Source organism: Elephas maximus, chromosome 3 (assembly GCF_024166365.1).
Source record: "Elephas maximus indicus isolate mEleMax1 chromosome 3, mEleMax1 primary haplotype, whole genome shotgun sequence".
NCBI classification, from domain to species: Eukaryota; Metazoa; Chordata; class Mammalia; order Proboscidea; family Elephantidae; genus Elephas; species Elephas maximus.
The window spans coordinates 170515085-170537322 of NC_064821.1; the positions used below are offsets into that span (position 1 = coordinate 170515085).

At 41.8% G+C, this 22238-nt stretch overlaps 2 protein-coding genes across 2 annotated transcripts in view; one reads left to right on the plus strand and one right to left on the minus strand.

Moving 5' to 3' along the window:
* The window catches only part of RBM15 (RNA binding motif protein 15), a 1133685-nt gene that overhangs the window by 686219 nt on the left and 425228 nt on the right, over nt 1–22238 (minus strand). The window lies entirely within an intron of this gene.
* KCNA3 (potassium voltage-gated channel subfamily A member 3) lies at nt 6222–8306 on the plus strand. Its single transcript, XM_049880083.1, has one exon. The coding sequence runs from the start codon at nt 6345–6347 to the stop codon at nt 8079–8081; it is 1737 nt and encodes a 578-aa protein (XP_049736040.1). The 5' UTR covers nt 6222–6344; the 3' UTR covers nt 8082–8306.

The window sequence follows — 22238 nt, forward strand, 5'->3', positions numbered from 1 at the left end:
CTGTACCTAAACAAGCCCAAAAGAGCCCAAACCCCAAGGTTACCTCTGTGATTTGCAAACCTAATAGTTTTACTTGGGCTGTAATATTGAAGACTGAAATATGAGGAAATCCCACACATAGCCAATGAAGCTGTTGGCTTTGCCACAATTCTACACTTAAACATTATAATAATATTATTATTATCCCACAGGGATGTCATGAGGATTAATGAGATCTTTTTAAATCATTTTGAGCTACTCAGTTGGGGGTACTACATAAATGGTATGTGTTCCTGCTGAAGTGCCATTTTTGACACTGATTTGTTGTGATGGGTTCTGCAGCCCAACAGTGCCAGAATGTGCCCACCAACTCACTCCCTATAGACAACAGGCTAGTTGTCAGAAGGTTTCATGTGAAAATAAATATGAATTAAAGTGAACTAGTCAGCACTCAGAATCAAATAGGCTGCTGTTAGAAATCTAGTATTTATTAAGCACTCACAGCGATCAACATAAGAGTTTCACAGTGTGATACAGTAGAACACACATTGGATTTGGAAATGGTCCAAGACATTAGGCCCAGCTCTGCCACTAACTAGCTGTGTGAGCCTGAATAAATTGCTAAACTTCTCTGGGCCTCAAATATAACAAAGTAAAGGCTCTCCTAAGAAGCTCATTGTAAGAGTCTTTCAGACAAGGCAGACACATAAAATTAAAGGAAATATACTGGGCTGAGGGCTGGGGACCATGGTCTCAAGGAACATTCAGCTCAATTGGCGTAATACAGTTTATAAAGAAAATGTTCAACATCCTACTTTGTTTGGTGAGTAGCTTCTGGGGTCTTAAAAGCTTGTGAGTGGCCATTTAAGACATGTTTACTGGTCCCACCCCATCTCGAGCAAGGAAGAATGAAGAAAACCAAAGACACAAGGGAAAGATTAGTACAAAGGACTAATGGGCCACAATTACCACAGCTTCCACCAGACTGAGTCCATCACAAAAAGATGGTGCCTGGCTACCACCACTGACTCCTCTGACAAGGATCACAACAGAGGGTCCCAGACAGAGCTGGAGAAAAATGTAGAATAAAATTCAAGCTCACAAAAAAAGGCCAGACATACTGCTCTGAAAGAGACTGGAAAAAACCCAAGAGTATGGCCCCGGACACCCTTTTAACTCAGTGCTGAAGTCACTTCTGAGGTTTCACCCTTCAGCCAAAGATTGTTGTTGTTGTTGTTAGGTGCCGTCGAGTCGGTTCCAACTCATAGCAACCCTATGCACAACAGAAAGAAACACTGCCCGGGCCCGCGCCATCCTTACAATCCCTGTTATGCTTGAGCTCATTGTTGTAGCCACTGTGTCATTCCACCTCGTTGAGGGTCTTCCTCTTTTCACCTGACCCTGTACTCTGCCAAGCATGATGTCCTTCTCCAGGGACTGATCCCTCCTGACAACATGTCCAAAGTATGTAAGACACAGTCTCGCCATCCTTGCTTCTAAGGAGCATTCTGGTTGTACTTCTTCCAAGGCAGATTTGTTCATTCTTTCGGCAGTCCATGGTATATTCAATGTTCTTCACCAACACCACAATTCAAAGGCGTCAACTCTTCTTCGGTCTTCCTTATTCATTGTCCAGCTTTCACATGCATATGATGTGATTGAAAATACCATGGCTTGGATCAGGCGCACCTTAGTCTTTATGGTGACATCTTTGCTCTTCAACACTTTGAAGAGGTCCTTTGCAGCAGATCTGCCCAATGCAATGCGTCTTTTGATTTCTTGACTGCTGCTTCCATGGCTGTTGATTGTGGATCCAAGTAAAATGAAATCCTTGACAACTTCAATCTTTTCTGCATTTATCATGATGTTGCTCATTGGTCCAGTTGTGAGGATTTTTGTTTTCTTTATGTTGAGCTGTAATCCATACTGAAGGTTATGGTCTTTGATCTTCATTAGTAAGTGCTTCAAGTCCTCTTCACTTTCAGCAAGCAAGGTTGTGTCATCTGCATAACGCAGGTTGTTAATGAGCCTTCCTCCAATCCTGATGCCCCGTTCTTCTTGATATAGTCCAGGTTCTCATATTATTTGTTCACCATACAGATTAAATAGGTATGGTGAAAGAATACAGCCCTGACGTTCACCTTTCCTGACTTTAAACCAATCAGTATCCCCTTGTTCCGTCTGAACAACTGCCTCTTGATCTATGTAAAGGTTCCTCATGAGCAGACAGGCCTATAAAACAAACAGGGAACCCTGGTGGTGTAGTGGTTAAGTACTACGGCTGCTAACCAAGAGGTCAGCAGTTCAAATCTGCCAGGTGCTCCTTGGAAACTCTATGGTGCATTTCTACCCTGTCCTATGGGGTTGCTATGAGTCGGAATCGACTCGACCGCAGTGGATGGGTGTGAGTATAAAGCAAACAATAACACACATAGTTCGACCATATATCCAAGACTAAATGGGCACACCAGCCCAGGGGCAAGGACAAGAAGGCAGGAGGGGACAGGAAATGTAAATGGGGAACCCAAGGTTGAGAAGGAGAGAGTGTTGACACATCGCAGGGCTGGCAACCAATGTCACAAAACAATATGTGTATTAATTGTTTAATGAGAAACTAATTTGCTCTGTAAACCTTCATCTAAAGCACAATTAAAAATAATAACTACAATGACAAAAAAAATTAAGGAGAGAGCAGCAGGGAGAAACTTGTGACTATCCATCACAGGACAGTCCTCTACTCTGGTCTTCCTTGCTATTAATATTCATTTCAGCACTAATTCCTGCAAAAGGAGGAATATAAATCAATTTCCAAGTCAGACATAGAGGTGCATTGAACATTTGGTCTAAAAAAATAGGGTCTTTGCTTTTCTATTAGCTATCTTTGCAGCAAGCAGTCTGTCTTATGCTTAGATTTAAATATACCAATGATTATCCTGCTGCTCTAATCACCTGCTCAAAAAATATACATAAAATAATGGCATGGCTGCCACACAAAACAGTATTCTGGAGTTTTATGAGTTCCTGTGGTTGCCTACTTCTACCATCTTTCAACATATGTGACTGCAGTATCCGGCACTGATGTGGAGGTGAAGTGGAAGATGAATGGACAGTGAAGAACATGGGTGCTTGGTGCACCCAGGAGAGCCAAAGGTGGAAGCCCTTTTGGATAACTGAGTAATGTACTGTGTGCTCAGTTTCCTCTTACTCCCCATTCCAGGAATCTCAGGTTCCTGGACTCAGAAAGAAGAAACGTCTGTATTCCAAGACAGAAATACAAAGAACCACTTGTTGGGGAATAATTCAACAAACATATACCGAATTCCTACTATTTACCAAACACTTTGGTAGTTGCTGTTTTTGTTAGTTGCCGTTAAGTCAGTTCCAATTCATGATGACCTCATGTGTGTAGAGTAGAATGGTTCCATAGGGTTTTGAAGGCTGTGACCTTTGTGAAGCAGATTACTAGGTCCGTCTTTTGAGGTGCCTCTGGGTAGGTTCGAATTGCCAACCTAGTGTCATGGATTGAATTGTGTCCCCCCTAAATACCTGTCAACATGGCTAGGTCATGATTCCCAGTATGATTGTCTACCATTTTGTCATTTGATGTGATTTCCCTGTATGTTCTAAATCCTATCACTATGATGTAATGAGATAGATTAGTGGCGGTTACATTGATTACATCTACAAGACTAGATAGTGTCTTAAACCAATCTCTTTTGAGATATAAAAGAGAGAAGTGAGCAGAGAGGCATGGGGACCTCATACCACCAAGAAAGCAGTGCCAGAACCAGAGTGCATCCTTTGGACTGGAGATTCCTGCACCGAGATGCTCCCAGACCAAGGGAAGACTGATGCATCACAAGGACCTTCCTCCGCAGTTGACAGAGAGAAAGGCTTCCCCTGGAGCCGAGGCCCTGAATTCAAACTTCTAACCTACTGGACTATGAGAGAATAAACTCTTTGTTAAAGCGATCCACTCGTGGTATTTCTGTTATAGCAGCACTAGATGACTAATACACCTAATATTTGAGCACTTAACTGTTTGCTCCACCCAGGGACTCCTGGTAGTTGCTAGGAATAAGAATTTGGTAAGACCTAGTCTCTGTCCTAGAGAACTTCATGGTTGAAAGTAGTGATGGGGATGACCACAAATCACTCTTCAAATTGTCAGCTAATGTTTGATAGGTGAGGGAGTTGTCTAGACAACAGTTTCTCTTTTGTAAATGACTTGAATGACACAGTAGAAAACACATTTTTAAAGCTAGAGTTGACTCTAAATTGGAGTTGCTAAAATGTCTGGAAAGACAAATTGTGCTCAAAGAGACCACAACAATTTGGAGAAAGTTTAAGTTCAAAGGGGATAAACGTAAGTTGTTATTTCCAGCCCAAAATCGAGTTAACAGAAGTACAAGTTGGGGAATGAAAGTTCTTCCAGTTTAACAACTAAAATTAAATCAAACCCACGGCTGTCCAGTCGATTCCATCTCATAGTGACCCTACAGGACAGTAGAACTGCCCCCATAGGGTTTCTGTGGCTGTAAATCTTTACAGAGACAGAATACCACATCTTTCTCCTGCAGAGCGCAGAGCAGCCAGTATGTTCCAATCAACTTTTGGTTAGTAAAAACAAACCAAACCAAACCCAGTGCCGTCGAGTCGATTCCGACTCATAGCGACCCTATAGGACAAAGTAGAACTGCCCCATAGAGTTTCCAAGGAGCTCCTGGTGGATTCGAACTGCCGACCCTTATGGTTAGCAGCCGTAGCACTTAACCACTACGCCATCAGGGTTTGGTTAGTAGCAGAGCCCTTTAACCACTGCCACCAGGGTTCCTCAGTTTAACAACTTCAAGGGCAGTGGTGGAACATAAGTAGAGAGTCTAGGTACAGGTCCTGCTCTTCCTCTCCCTTACTCCCCCACCTCCCCGACTTAATCGTAGTTACCTTAGACTTTCTAACCACACAGACTGTTGTTGTCAGGTAGGTAGAATGGATTTTCCACCCATAGCAACCCCATCTGACAGAGCAGAAATGGCCCCACAGAGTTTTACAGGCTTGAATCTCTACCAGAAGAAAAGGTCAGCGGTTGAAACCCACCAGCCTGCACAGCGGCAGAAAGATGCGGCAGTCTGCTTCCCTACCCTGTGGGACAGTTCTACTCTAACAGGGTCACTATGAGCCAGAATCCACTCGATGGCAACAGGTTTGTTTTTTTTCAGTTTAATCTTTCGATTTTTGGTTCCATCCTTACGGGAGAAGATCCCCAGATCTTTCTCCTGCTGAACTGTTAGCAGCTGAGAGCTTCATCAGCCACCGAGAGCGTAACCGGCTCCTTGTACACGGATTAGACATGGGGCATTTCCTTTTTGGCTTTCCTCTTATTTTCCCACCGATAGGAAATCTCACTGTACTTAAAAAGGCCAGGCTGCCGTCGCCAGTTCCAACCAGAGACTTGGTCCTTGGTTCTTCCCAGTAGCTGAAATCTCAGCTACAAAGTTAATGTGAGCTATTCACACTAGAAGCGAGGTACCTGAACCCCTTTAAAGATCCATTTTCTTCAGACTCCGGGTGCGAAACCCATCAGCACCCATTACTCGGTTTGGCTTCTCATCCAAGCGGGAGATGAATTATTTAGAGACCTCCTCGCCTGGCAGCGTTCTACCCTCAAGTGAACTCAGGGTGCTGGCACCAAGCTTGCCTCTTCCCCCAGGGCGCCCACCTGGCCTGGTACTCCCTCTCTCCCTCCCTAGCCATCACTCGGGTCTGAGTGCGTATCCGCTGCGTCCTTCCTCCTCGGCCCCCTCCGCCGCGGCCACCTGGGCTCCGCCGGCCTCGCCTCCCCAGTGCCGGCCCAGGTGGAGCGTGGAGGACGAGGAGGCCGGGCATTCACTGGGTCGCGGGCAGAACTCGCCTGGCCCGCGGGCCGAGGGGTGGGCCCGGGATGGGCCGAGAAGCGCCCCGCGACGGGGACGCCGCCACGCGGACAGGGCCTGGGGCCACCGAGGTGCAAAACGCGGCGCTTCCGTAAGGCAGAGGGGCGGCGAGGGCCCGCGCGCAGGGCAGCTCCCGGCGGTACCCGGGGATCGGGGCGCGCGCCCGCGCGGTGGGCGGGAATCCGGAGGGGACGCGGAGGGGCGGGCGCGCGCCCGCGGGGAAGGGGCGGAGGGGAGCGAGGAGGAGGGCTGCGGAGGCGTCTCTCCCGAGGAGTCCGGCCAGCGCGCCAGACGCAGACTGAGCCTCGCGGCGGCCGCGGCGACAGCAGCGGCAGCAACAGGCGGCGGGCTGGGCTCGGGGGCGGAGGCGGCCGAGGGGCGGGGAGCGCGAGGAGGGGCGCCGCGGGCCCGCCGCCGCCGCTTCCCCGCCGCATGGACGAGCACCTCAGCCTCCTGCGCTCGCCGCCGCCGCCCTCCGCCCGCCACTGCGCCCACCCTCCCCAGCAGCCGGCGAGCGGCGGCGGCGCCCACACCCTGCGGAACCCCGGCCACGCCGAGCCCGCCGCCGGCGCCGAGCTGCCGCCGGACATGACCGTGGTGCCCGGGGACCACCTGCTGGAGCCGGAGGCGGCCGACGGCGGCGGGGGCCCGCCCCAGGGCGGCGGCGGTGGCGGTGGCGGCGGCGGGGGCTGCGACCGCTACGAGCCGCTGGCGCCCGCGCTGCCGGCCTCCGGCGAGCAGGACTGCTGCGGGGAGCGCGTGGTGATCAACATCTCCGGGCTGCGCTTCGAGACGCAGCTCAAGACCCTGTGCCAGTTCCCGGAGACGCTGCTGGGCGACCCCAAGCGGCGCATGCGGTACTTCGACCCGCTCCGCAACGAGTACTTCTTCGACCGCAACCGGCCCAGCTTCGACGCCATCCTCTACTACTACCAGTCCGGGGGCCGCATCCGCCGCCCGGTCAACGTGCCCATCGACATCTTCTCCGAGGAGATCCGCTTCTACCAGCTGGGCGAGGAGGCCATGGAGAAGTTCCGCGAGGACGAGGGCTTCCTGCGGGAGGAGGAGCGGCCCCTGCCCCGCCGCGACTTCCAGCGCCAGGTGTGGCTGCTCTTCGAGTACCCGGAGAGCTCCGGGCCGGCCCGGGGCATCGCCATCGTGTCCGTGCTCGTCATCCTCATCTCCATTGTCATCTTCTGCTTGGAGACGCTGCCCGAGTTCCGCGACGAGGACTACCTCGCCTCGCCGTCCCAGGACCTGTTCCAGGCGGCCAGCAACGGTACGTCGGGTGCCCCCGCGGGAGCCTCCAGCTTCTCGGATCCCTTCTTCGTGGTGGAGACCCTGTGCATCATCTGGTTCTCCTTTGAGCTGCTGGTGCGCTTCTTCGCTTGCCCCAGCAAAGCCACCTTCTCTCGAAATATCATGAACCTGATAGACATCGTGGCCATCATCCCTTATTTCATCACTCTGGGCACCGAGCTGGCTGAGCGACAGGGCAATGGACAGCAGGCCATGTCCCTGGCCATCCTGAGGGTCATCCGCCTGGTGAGGGTCTTCCGCATCTTCAAGCTCTCCCGCCACTCCAAGGGGCTGCAGATCCTGGGGCAGACGCTGAAGGCTTCCATGAGGGAGTTGGGACTGCTCATCTTCTTCCTCTTTATCGGGGTCATCCTTTTTTCCAGTGCGGTCTACTTTGCCGAGGCAGACGACCCCACTTCGGGTTTTAGCAGTATCCCAGACGCCTTCTGGTGGGCAGTGGTAACCATGACAACAGTAGGTTATGGTGACATGCACCCAGTGACCATAGGGGGCAAGATTGTGGGATCGCTGTGTGCCATCGCTGGTGTCTTGACCATTGCTTTGCCAGTTCCTGTCATTGTTTCCAACTTCAATTACTTCTACCACCGCGAGACAGAAGGGGAAGAGCAAGCTCAGTACATGCACGTGGGGAGTTGCCAGCACCTCTCCTCTTCAGCCGAGGAGCTGCGAAAAGCAAGGAGTAACTCAACTCTGAGTAAGTCGGAGTATATGGTGATCGAAGAGGGGGGTATGAACCATAGCGCCTTCCCCCAGACCCCTTTCAAGACCGGCAATTCCACTGCCACCTGCACCACGAACAATAACCCAAACTCCTGTGTCAGCATCAAGAAAATATTCACCGATGTTTAATAGATGATATAAGTGACATACTGTGCTCAGTACTGTGTGGAATGTGCCCCCCTTGGTCTGTGTATACCCTTGTTTTATACGTTTCCGGACCATTCATCAAGGCAAGAACACTGGGACATGGAAGGCGCACTTCATTCTCCCTCGCCCTAATGCTTCATACTGAGACAGGGTCTGTTTTGCGAGTGGCCTGCATTCTCTCAGCTCCCCTCTTTTTTTTTTTTTTTTCTTTCTCTCCCTGTCTCTTAAAATTGCAAACAACAAACTGTTACCTTAAACTTGATTTCTAGTACACGCCCTATTAAAAAAAAAAAAAAAGTACATCCTGGGGGGAAATGAAACTAAAGAGCAGTTAGATAACAGTTTGACCTCAAAATATAAAGGTGGTTTTTCTTTACTGAGTACAGCAGACAGGTGCTCAAATGATGCTTCAGTTGGGTGGACCCTCCGACATTATTGAATATTTAACTCACTGCCTACCCTGTGGATATGTGGATGGAAAGTCTAATTAGAACAATGACTTGTAAACCCACCATAAGTTTATTTGGTTTTTGACTGGAATTTCTATTTGAACCTTCCTCCTACTGGAATTTTAAGGGTCGCTGCAACTTTGAACAAAGGGAAATGCCCAAGATGTCCTGACCTGACTAATTAGTTTAACTCTTCCTGGCTTGTTAAGCATTTTGAAAGTATTAGGTTAAAAGTTAATCCCCACGAAGAAGTTCCTTGCTTGTGTCCCAGCCAAGACCTAACAAAGCCTAGAAACAGATGTTTTTCAGTACTGCTGAGAGAAACAAAAATTTTCCTAAGGCATCTGTGAGATAAGCTTCTGCAGTATCACAAGAAGATTAAAGTGGCAGACACCCCTTCCAGTGGAAGTTACTAATTCGGACCTGACTGATGCAGTTCCCATAGCAACCCATGTTTCCTGGGAAACCCGAAAAAGGTTGTCATGGCATCTCTTGCTGTCTAGCCCCACCCCCACTCCCCAGCCCCTGCTGTTTCCACAGTAACCTTTCCAGATGGTTCCTACTTCCATGATTTCATAAGGAAAACCACTGTTTGAATAAACCGCACAAATAAAGTTAAGCCTGAGGATCTGAGGAGGTGAAATGACTCACAAAAATGAATATTTTTTTACTACAAAAAATCATTGATGTCATCCCGTAATGACTGAATCAAAAAGGAAAAGGGCATTGGAATGTTAACTATAACCCACAATAAGGCATGATTTAAATTAAATGCCAGTTATTAGGCAATAATTCTAAACGATGCTTCCCTACAGTTTTCTTTGTCCAGGAAGTTTCAAGCCAACAAAGCAAAGTAAAAAGCAAATGTAAAAGTATTCTGTACATAAGCAAATGAGAGATTCAATCAGGGCACTGAAACCTGACTGCAAGGGACCTTCAGACTTGCTCTTTAAAAAAAAAAAATCAAGATTCCACAACAGCACTGCTAGCGCCACAGCACTAAATAAACTTCAAAAATATAAAGGATGCACGTTTTTAACTGAGGGAATTGCAGACAATCAATAAAAAAGAGGGACAGGAAGTAACCAAATCTGGGAGAATTCCTGCAAGTTTCAGCCATATGCCAGGTGTTGCCAGAAGACACACAAAATCAGGTGAGCACTGTGTGGTCTACTGAGAGCACTGCCCTTTTGTAAAGGGAACCGGGGATACGGCATTCGTGCCTAGACTGATGTTACTTGCAAAACCAATAGTTTTATACTAATCATGCTAGGTGCCTTTTTAAAAGATCAATCGCAACATCTTTTCCATTTGATTTTCATGTTGCTAACTGCTCTTTGATCCCTTTGCAGTTACTTATTAAACAATGATGAAAAATAAATCATTGTTCTTTAGCCTAACCTTCACCCAAGCAGAGCTGAAAATAATTCCATTTCTTTTACTAATCCACTTGGCGTCAGAACAACCTGTTTCCCCTTAAGAAGGATAAAAGGCACAACCTACTGCTATTAGACTATTGGTCCAATTTTAATTTACATCATTATTTAGTAGTATACAGTAGTAGTACGGTTTTTTGAAACAAAAAAAAATCGTCAAAATGGCAATAAGAGTAATGTTTTCTTTAAACATCATCACTGTATTTTATCTACATTTTACATTATCCACAATTGCTCTTTGATTTTTATAACATAACTATTCTTTTCCTGTTTTTAAAGTTCATAAAGTATTTTCAGGGACTCAGAACCATGTCTGTTTTGCTATTTGTGCATTTGAGAGAGTGAAAAATACAAATTGAGACTATAAGAGGGGGATGACGAAGGAAAAGACAAAAAGAATAGAGGCAGGAGATCAAGATACCTAATCACAGGGTCGCTGTTCTTATCTATGTGTGCCTATTAGGCCTTTTTATCTAGCTTCCCATGCTACTTTTTTCAGTTACCTTTACCATTGATCTACCTTTTAGTCAAACTTATGGTATTGTTAATGATCAGAAATTCTTTTTATGGCCCGTTCTGCTAATAATATGTTAGACACACTATAGCAATTACAGAACAATATTGTTCTATCTGTTCTTAAAACATGTCGACATAAAAATGAACAAAGTGCAGGATGAATTTTATTCACATTTATCCAGAAGATGTAGAAGCCTTGATTAGTTCTCTAAGTAAATTATGGTTCTGCCATAAGTTTTAGAATTGTATGGTTATTAAAGAACAGTAATACAAAGAGGACTTGTTCTTTTTTTAATCCAGAGAAACATCACGGCTTTTGAGTCATAACTTTGAGGTAGTATCGTTGCTTATAGCCGCCATATTGTAAGCTCCTGTCGGGGTATAGATTCTGTGTCTTGATAAAGTTTTGGATACTAGTGCCTAGCACAGAATGTAACTCATTGTATGTAGTCAAATATGTATTTGTTGAGTAAGTGGCTATTATATTACAGTATTGTTATTTCCAAGCTCTGTAATGAAGTGATCAGAAGGTAAACCCTGCAGTCAGATTGCCAGGGTTCGAATCCTGCCTCTGCTGTATGACCTTGAACAAATCACTGAACCTCATTTTCCTTATGTGTAAAATGAAGATAATAAATAGGGTTGTCATGATACAGGTAGACCGCTCAGGAGAAATATTTACATGACGTGCAAGAGATTACGTTATCTTGTGATCATTATGGAGGAACAGTGTATAATTAATGCAGAGCTTTGTGAGTCATTTCAAATGCATAAATAATCAGTACCTTCCTGTTTCCTTTCTATGATAACAATAATAAGTACCATTTATTATGGGTCAACCATGTTGTGGACACTTCTCAACTCTGCAGCGTAGGTGATGTTAACCTGACGCGCCACCCACCCAGTGCCGTCAAGTCGATTCATGCGCCACCAGAGCTCCTTAAAACCCACCCACTGCCGTCAGGTCAATTCTGACTCATAGCGACCCTCTAGGGCTCTTTCAAAACCAAACTCATTGCCATCAAGTCAATTCCGACTCATAGCGACCCTGTAGGACTTAGTAAAACTGCCCCATAGGGTTTCCAAGGAGCAGCTGATAGACTTGAACTGCTGACCTTTTGGTTAGCAGCCAAGCTCTTAACCACTGCGCCACCAGGGCTCTGTAAGAGGATAAAAACTAGAGCTTAATGTTAAGTGATTTCACCGACTTCATAGCTAGCAAGAGACGCAGCTAGAATTTAAAGTCAGATCATTCTGGCTGCAAAGCCCATGCTCCTTTTAATGGGCCACTTGAAAGAGGATGAGAATGCTTTTAGGCTTGACTTCAGCCCATGTTACTAACTAATGAATTTGGTTAAAGGATGTACCTCCAGAAGCCTACTTCATTCACTTTACCCTTTTAATAATCTGATATTTTTAACCAGAAGGATCAAATATAAAAATTTAAATCAGGTGAAGAGATTGAATTTTCTAGTAATGAAAGATTATTTTCTTAAATGATTGATTCATCTCGGTTTAATCTTAACCCAGAAAGTATAAGCAGTCACAGCAGCGATACTTGTGAATGACAATGGATATTTTTCAGTTTTAAGATTAATTTCCTGTTTTCATGTATCTTAATCTCCAATAGATGATAGTATTATGCAAATCATTGTTTTTCCATTGCCTTATACTTTGCTTAGGTTACTGAAGAACCATGCCGGAAAGTAGTGTAAACATTGTGACTCTCCGTTATTTTAGAAGGGAGGAATTACTTAGAACAAAAGGATTGAGAACAGGAGGAGATTGCCAGTTCATTTAAATCTATGACATTATTGCCTTACTCAGCCACTCCACGGATCTAAGCATTCCTGCACTAAAACACATTAGAATATCACTTTATCTCACATAATAGCTGTAGCCCCTTCTCCAGGGTCCTAAATCGTTTAGGAAATGAAAATGGATAGTGATTTGGGCTTAGAGCAAAATGCTAATGAGCCTGCAGTTTACACATTCCAGTTAGCTTTGCCAGGCCACAGACTTCACTGTTGAATCGCATGCCTTGAGTGTTGGCAAGGTACATGTATGTGTGTGACCAGCAAGACATTCACGTGAGGAGGTGTGATTCGATCCCTGCACATCCATCAACATCCCTGGGGAAAATGCAGACACTGTAAAGTTGGTGAACCTAGAGATAAATGTGGAGGCTAATGTTGTTATTGTTTTCTTTCCTTTATGGTGTCGTAAACTGGTATTATGCCAGATTTAAACACCTAGCAACTATGGTTACATGGCCACAAATGCCTGTACGGAAAAGGAAATATATTAGTTATTTCTAAATTTTGAAATGAAGAATAATCAAAGAATAAATCAAGAAATTTAGAGTTATGGCTTACATAAAATTTGCTATTTACCTCTTTGGCACATATTCAAGTCATTGTTTTGCTGATGGTATAGAAATTCAGTTACATAAACTATGCCAGTAGTCTATTCCTTTGGGAACCATAACTATGATTTTCTGGCTTCTATACATTTAAAAAAGTCAGCATTCTACAGCAGTTCCAAGTCCTTCCCACCCCTCAGCTGTGAATAGAAGTGATAACCCCTCCCACTAAGAAATGCAAAGAAGCACACATGCCCCCCAATCTGAAGACTTGGGAGGAAACTCTGGAAGATAGAGGTGAGGAGGAAACTCTGGAAGATAGAGGTGAGGAGCGTAAGAACCAGGAAGAGGACCCTTAGAATTGCATTTTAGGGTGGGGGTTTTTCTTTCTGTTTTGTGTTTGGCCTTTGAAACTAAGGAGGATAAAACTGTTGCTTTGGTACTGCTAATTTCCAGTGTTTTGAAGTGGTGATTTTATATATATTAATGGAATTACTTGTTTTTTATACACTTGCGGAGTGGTTGGTAACCTTTGAGAGAGGGCAAGTCAGAGGAGGCAGGAAGAAGGGCAGGAAGGCCTGCAGAGCCCAAACCTTACTCTTCTCTTACCCTCCAGACAGAAAATGGCCATTGCTATATAGCACATGGTAATAGATAGGATACTCGTGTTCAGCTTGCAAATATAATTTAACTGATTCAAACTGGTTAGAAAGTTTACAGATGTTTGCTTTTATTTTTAATGATGCTATGAATTAATTTTCTCCTCCAAATTGTAAAGAAAAATACATTTTTACCAAAAAAAAAGATTGTTTCTTTTTTTTATTTTTTCTACTAGAGGTTTTTCCTTACATTTCAAAAGTTGCACCATTAGTCATCAAAATGCATCGAAGAAGAGGTCTGGAAATGAGGCTCTGCTTGTTCCCATCATTTTCTTGAGAGCCATTTTATCATTCTTGCAACCTAAATAGTACAGAATAGGAACTCAGCTCTGAAAAAATAAATCCCGGGATTCTGGTTAATAATTATATAGCACCTAAGTGCACAAAAATGATGTCTTGTCATAGCTGAAAAATGTTATAAATAAACCTGCGCATGCAGGGCTCTCACTTTGCAGATACAGGGATTACCACCTCATCTCTCAGCGTGGTGGTGGGAGTGGGGAGAAGAAGCTTTTTCCATCTTGGGAATTTCTATTGAGATCCCTACCAAGTTTTTCGAATGAAATTTAGCATTGCACCTGTGTGTTATATGTTAGTCGCTATTAATATTTAATTTGTTTCATTACATTTATTTTAAACTCCTATTTTTTTTTTTTTTTATTCTTGACAACCCTGGGGTGCAGTGGTTAAGAGCTCAGCTGCTAACCAGAAGGTCAGCAGTTGGAATTCACCAGCCTCTCCTTGGAAACCCTGTGGGGCAGTTCTACTCTGTCCTGTAGGGTTGCTAGAGTTGGAACCAACTTGATGGCAACAAGTTTTTAAATTTGGTATTCTTTATGGGAATTCCTTCTGAATCCTGAGGTTCTATTTTTATACATTTAAACTTATTTCTTAAATATGTGATTTGATTTGGAAGAGAAGCCAGTGGGGGGGCAGTTTTGTTACATATGTATATATATACACACAGGCACACACCAACACCCGTTGCCGGCAAGTCAATTTCGACTCATGGTGGTGACCCTATAGGACAGGGTAGATGGGGTCATTAAATCCATGAACAATAAGAATAGTCTCTGACACTGACTTTTATACTGGCAAAACTTAAGCCACTTCTAAATAAAATAAGATGGAAGATGAGAGGCAATCCAGTATTATCTGTTGGTATTGGGAGAGTCCTAGCATCTTTGGAAACCTGACGTGTGGTATTGAATAACTGAAGCCGATTAAAGCATCACTATAAGTGAATACTACAGATACTGCTGGATTTTAGGTAATAATCGTAACAGATGCACTTTCTTCTGCAGCAGGAAATGGGGCTCTTCCTGATAGGCATAGAGAGGAACTTTCTCCACACCACTTGTGAATTTCCTCCTTTCCTGGATTTCCCAGGCAAAGCAGACCAGAGAATGAACTGGCTGTGGCCTCTGCACATCTGAGTGGCACGGTTTCCTTAGCAAATATGATACTAAATTAAACCAAACTAATGTTTGTACTTGAGATTACCTATGTAGAGCAGGGAAAGTTAGGAACTCTTCCCTCCATCCATCAGCCTACACAAACAGGTAAGACCACATAGAACAGAGATCATTTCCCTCTTCAGAGGACATGTTGTTAGGGCTCTTTATAGAAATGACACAAGATAGAGAATTGAAATAAATACTTTTCATTTCTGGTTTGGGGGAGGGGTTGTGACATTGTTTATTTTTTAAGGTGGTGTGAGTTTTACTGGATTTTCTATTGTAACCTATTATAGTCAAGGTATTAGACATTCAAGAGGATGCCTCATGTGCTATTACATTTTATATTTACCTCATGTGTCAATAGCTACCTCTCAAGGCTCAGGACAATAAAATACCAAATATTCACTAAGAAGATATTTCTATAAAAAACTGCCATGAAAAGCACATTAAACAAGAGTGACTATATGTCATATGTCTACAAGGCAAAATTTTGTGAGTGACCAAAAACCACAGACAAGTGATTTTTCCCAAGTTTGAATCTATCAGGGAGCATTTCTTTATACCTAGATTCTGTAAGCCTTTTACCTTCAAACATTTTAACGGAAGTCAAAAGAGGAGTTTCTCTAAGCAGCTCTGTCAGTTGAGGATATTCATTATTAGTAGACCTAAATACTGCTCAGAGTAGTATTGATTACAGCTCATTTTTCCATGACTTTTCAGGTGTTTTTATAAAGCTTACATCTTAGCACATTACCAACTTTAATTACTGAGTAAATTTAAACTTCTTTTGCTTGCCAAGAGTACATAATTTTAAGAGCCCAACCAGAGAATTATACATAATTGAGCAAAAAAAGAAAAGAAAAGAAAAAAAAAAAGATCTTTCTAGTCTTTGGAGTTTATTACAATTTAGTTGGTAGAACTTGTAGAATTTATTGGTGTGTAGCCAACTCTAAGTTATTTAATAGATGTCAAAGTATAGACACATGAAAGCAAAGTTCCCATAAAACTACGCATTATAGAATAATTTCAATGCTTCCTTCATCAAATACATGTTGGTGAGGCTAACAGTTAACTGGGCAGGGTTTCTGTCCTTTCATTTAAAAAAAAAAAAATTTTTTTTTTTTTTATTTAGGAGGTATTAGCAAATCCAGAGAAAATCAAGGGGCACAGATAATCCACAAATATGATAATTATTTAAATTTGACTGCTCTTGACTTCTTGTTTTGTACATTAGAACATTTATTTGTTCAAATTTCTTTGATTATAGTCACCATTTCCTATTATATCTCATTTTTTTCTTCTTGTAGACATGATTTTGATACTTACCTCAGTGACTATTCTTCTAAACTCTTCAACCCATTTCTTACCAGTTCATATAAACATCATGATTACTATCCAGATATTACTTTTTATTTCTTATCTCTGTTGAATTGCACCTCCTTTCTACACCTGTAATCTAATAGGATGCCAAGCTATCCATACTTATTTAATAATCTCAAGAGAGCCAGGTATTGACACATGAGGTTTAAAAATGGTCCAATCCCTTATATGAAAGAATGTAACAGTAGCAATAAAGCAGAAGCTTAATAGAACTATTCAAGATAACAAGGCTGAGTAACATGCAGCAGAGGCTGGGTACTTAAGAAGTAAAATGAATCCCAGGTCATTCACCTTACTTGTAATGTCTTGTAAGTAGTAGTCATTAACAGCTATTGAACAATATCATTAATATCACACACAAGTAAATTTTGCTGAAGATAATTCAAAAACAGTTATCAGAAACTCAAGCCAGATTCAGAAGAGGATGTAGAACAAGGGATATAATGGCTGATAATGGATGGGTCTTGGCTCAAAGCAGAGAATACCACAAAGATGTTTACATGTGTTTCATTGACTGTGCAGAGGCATTAAACTGTGTAGGTTATAACAAATTATGGATAATATTATGAAGAATGGGAATTCCAGAACACTTAATTGTGTTCACACGGAACCTGTACTTAGACCAAGAAGCAGTTGTTCGAACAGGAGATACTACATGGTTTAAAATCAGGAAAGGGACGCATCAAGGTTGTATCCTTTCACCACACTTATTCAATCTACATGCTAAGCAAATAATCCAAGAAGCCAGACTATATGAAGAACGTGGCATTAGGATTGGAGGAAGATTCATTCACAACCTTCGATATGCAGATGGCACAACCTTAATTGCTGAAAGTGAAGAGGACTTGAAGCACTTACTGATGAAGATCGAAGAGTACAGCCTTCGGTATGAATTGTACCTCATCATAAAGAAAAAAGTCCTCACAGCTGGACCAATAAGCAACATGATGATAAACCGAGAAAATAGTGAAGTTGCCAAGGATTTCTTTTACTTGACTCTGCAATCAATGCCCATGGAAGCAGTCAAGGAATCAATCAACATAATGTACTGGACAAATCTGCTGCAAAACACTTCTTTAAAGTGTTAAAAAGCAAAGATGTCACATTGAGGACTAAGGTGAGCTGACCCAAACTGTAGTATTTTCAGTCACCACGTATGCATCCGAAAGCTGGACGATGATTAAGGAAGACCAAAGAATTGATGCCTTTGAATTATGGCGTTGGGAAAGAATATTGAATACACCACAAACTGCCAGAAGAATGAACAAATCTGTCTTGGAAAAAGTACAGCCAGAATGCTCCTTAGAAGTGAGGATGGCGAGACTTCATCTCATGTACTTTGGATGTGTTATCAGGAGGGACCAGTGCCTGGAGAAGAACATCATGGTTGGTAAAGTAGAAGGTCAGCAAAAAAAAAGGGAAGACTCTACGAGATGGATTGATGCAGTGGCTGCAACTGTGGGCTCAAACATAGCAACAATTGTGAGGATGGCGCAGGACAGAGCAGTGTTTCGTTCTGTTGTACGTAGGGTCACTATGAGTCGGAACTGACTTGACGGCGTGTAACAACAACAATTGCTATTAAACCATTATAATTTTCAAACTCTTATAATGAAAATTAATCATACTGTGATGCAAGAATATACTCTTGCTTTTTGACTGTAGGGTTGCTGTGAGTCAGAACCGACTGGATGGCAATGGGTTTTGTTTTTTTTTTTTTTTGACTAAAAGTCAAGAAGTTATACCTTTTATCAAGGATGACCCAGTATGATCCATGTCAATAAGGAAAACTATTCAGTAGATGATGGTTGAGCAATGAATAGGCATACAATAAATATTTAATTTAGTGAATGAAAGATTCTTCCCTCAAAAGCACACTTAAATGTCAGGTAACCATTTCTGGGAATTTACGGCTGGTTTGGGGATACCCATTAAAACCAGAAGTATATACAGGAAACAGTGTTCTGTATGCATTGTGATAGATTATATTCACACATTGACATCTGGAGCTAGGTTTGGCATTTTTTATTTTTGTTTTTATAAGTATCCTGTATATTACATAGTTGGTAAACTTCTGAAGAGTACATGAATCTAATTTTTATATACCCATTTATTCATTCAACATACATTACTGAATATCTCCTATATGTCACATACTGTGGCAGGGATTTAGCCATTCATTCAACATGTATTCATTTAGAGTCTCCTGTGTGCCAGACATCATTTACATTCTGGATATAGCAGTGAACAAGACTGTCATATTGCCTTATGCTATTATTAAATACTGTCAGCATTTCCAAATAATTTTCTGTAGTTGGGGGAAGAAGCACCCAACCTTAATTTTTTTTTTTTTCTTAAAAGAACACAAATTTATTACTTTACAGTTTTGTAGATCAGAAGTCCAGTATGGGTCTCACTGGGCTAAAATATATGTGTCAGCAGGGTTGTTTCATTGTGGAGGTTCGAAGGCAGAATCTGTTGCCTTGCCTCTTTTAGCTTTTAGAGCTGCCCACATTCCTTGGTTAGTGAGTCCTTTCCTTCCTCTTCAAAGCCAGCAGGCAGGTCAAGTCCTTTTCACATCACATCTCTCTGACCCTTCTTCTATAGAAAGTGACAACTCTCTCTCTAACCATAGCTGGGAATGGTTCTCCAATTTTAAGGACCCATGTGATTAGATAGGACCAACCCAGATACTCCAGAATAATTTCCCCAACTCATGACCCTTAACTTTAATCACCTCGGCTAAGTCCCTCTTGCCATGTAAGGAAGCATGTTCACTGACCCCAGGGATTAGGACATGGACATTTTGTTGGGCCACTATTCTGCCTACCACAAGCCACAAACTTTTTTTTTTTTTTTCTATATTCGTTTGAAAAATATTCACTGTTGTATTCTGGGATAACTTTTAAAGCATACTTCATTATTTTGTCTTCTAGCAAAACTGAATTTGGAAAATTCCATGAATGAATTTTCAAATAGCTTAAAAGTTAAATACAACATTTAAGGAGAGAGATTTTTTTTTTCCTTTGACTATAGATCGATGCCTATACGTGTTTATATAAAATGTATGTGTGTGTGTAATTTAAGGGGATACCAAACCAAATCAAACCCTCTGCCGTCGAGTCGATTCCGACTCATAGCGACCCTATAGGACAGAGTAGAACTGCCCTGTAGAGTTTCTAAGGAGCACCTTGTGGATTTGAACTGCCAACCTCTTGGTTAGCAGCTGTAGCACTTAACCACTACGCCACCAGGGTTTCCATTTAAGGGGATAGATAAGGTTTATTCTTATTTCTAAAAGTTTAAATATGTTTGTTATGTCTTCTAAGCATTTCTTCTTCATAGAAAGTCTAAAAATCTCTTCTTACACAAGTAAACAGAGCTGGAGAAGGGGTGGAACCAAATAAAGCATAGACCATAAGTCACCTCTGCTGGTCAGACCAGGCCACTTGGAATTTCTCAGGCAGATGATGATGCATCATGTCCCTTGTGTGAGTGTACATTGCCATTTGGAGACACAGGAATTTCCTCACTTCTCAGATAGTGCGTCTTCAGAATTTGTTGCTCTGAGTGATTCCAGGCTTACTATACTTCAGTTGTGGGGGTTGGCAAGTCCAAAATCCATAGGTCAGGTGGCAGGCTGAAAATTCCAGCAGTCATGTGTCACATATTGGTAGTTCAGGTGGTAGGAGAGCCCCAATCTTTAATTTGTTTTGTTTTCTTTTTGTCTCTTCACAGACCCTTGGTCAAGTGGTTCTTGTTGTCCTATTTTGTGATGTTTTAAAATGGTATATAACTGTGCAGAGTTCATATTTTAAAGGATCAACCGATTTGAAAGTTACTTGTAATGACAAGATCAACTATAGGCATGACATTCTGTAGCACTAGAAAATGGTTTTCACAGTACTCATTTTGAGATTGTCTTCTTTTCTCTCTCTCTTTCTCTCCATGACACTCATCTTGGTAGAACTTCTATTCACTTCAAAAAGAGTTCTCCACTTAGGTTACCATAGTGGGGTGCAGAACTAGAAATGAAACAAGCTCTTGGAAATACCTGAAGAAAATGAATACACACATTTCTGTAACAGTCAGGGGGCACTCAGAAACTTTCATGAAGGATGAAGATAAAATTTCCTGTTAGAAAAGCCGACTCTTAGTATGGACTAAATTTGGAGGTCATTTTTAATGGGGAAAAAATAGTCTACAATTTCAGCGTGTTCTAGAACTTTTCCTAACTTATAAATGAAAAGCATTCAATATGTGGTTAATGCGTTTAGGCAATTAAATTGCTTGAATATTTCAAAGTGATAGTTTTTGTTTTTATTTCAAAGTTTTAAAAAGTTAATGAATGGAACATTTTCTATTGACATAAAGTCTGTAATTAAAAAGAAAACCCAAATATACAGTAAACCACTGTGTTTCCTGTTCAACAGATTTCTGAAGAGCCCCACACAAGGAACAGTAGAGCTGCGCTGACCAGTAAGACGCTTGTTTTAATTGCCTAGATCAAGATGCAGTGACAGTGACGTCACTGATGGGTGGGGAACTGTCTCTGCCTGCCCGTATTTTTGTCTCAGTTGGTGTTGATGTCTCTAACACATGCTGTCTATAAAGGAAACAGCTTTGAAGCTGGAGGAGTCTCTTCAAATTGTGTGCAACATGAAAGATATTGATCAAGAAATAAAGAATATTAAAAAAAAATTTTTTTAAGGTATCATTTCAGCCTTCTGACATTTTGATGAAATCTTACATCCAAAAACTAGAATCAGTGCTGCTGATAAAGAAAGGCTAAGTGTTTGTTTCTAACAAGCCAACTATTACCGTTTTCTTTTTTCAGTTAGTTTCTGGACTGTGTTTAATCATGAGATGTATTAATGTTATATTCTATATTCTGGGTTATGTGGAACTTTATTTGTGAAGATGTGTTTTGTACCAAAGGCTTTCATACATAGATCAGGCCATTTACATATAAATAAGTGAAATCTACACTGTGCCAAGACGAAGGGTATAAAAGACAGACTTGCCTAAAAGAAATGTGCCTTGCTTGATTTTTTTTTTAATTCAAAATGGTAAGTTTGCAAATTAGGCTTGTAGGTGGGTTTTAGATGAGCTGAGCTTTACATAAATAGATTGGTACTCGTTCGTTATATGCTTAAGTTATTTATCTTAACTAAAATTTTAGCATTTAGTTAGACCTTTCAACCATTCATATATAATATACTCATTCAGTTTAATTTTCATAGGATGTTTGGTGTGGCTTTACAAAACACGTTCTTAAAGACATATACTGTATTTCATCTAATGTTTATAACATTTCCTTGAAAATTCTATTTGTAAAAGGTTTCTTGTATCATCTTCTATTTTTATATTCTGTTAGAAATAGATATCTCTTTCAATAAATAAAATTTTAGTTGGAGAAGAGGTTTAGAAGGTCATAAAAGGTGGTTTCCCATTTGGGGGCATTTCACTTCTGTGCCATTATTAATGTGTTTACTGTGACATTTCAGCAGAATGGTAGCTATTTGTATATTATTTAAGAAACCTTATGGAAAGTCAAACTGTGAACACAGTATAAAAAAAGACTTTTTTCATTCCTGTATTTTATTTGCAAATGCACAAATACCTGAACAAATGCATAAATTACTTATATCTTGTTATTCAAATGCACAACAATGCTAAGTTGTAATACAAGCACTTAAAGAATTGCAACTAGTAGGAAAATATTTTGGCAGCAAAGCCAAGATTATAATGCTCTGATGCCCTGTGGAAGGACATACCTGTGATGAATTTCATTGTTAAATATATATACGTGTGTGTACATATGTATATGTATATATAATATATATGCGTGTATATATACGTACATATGTGTGTATA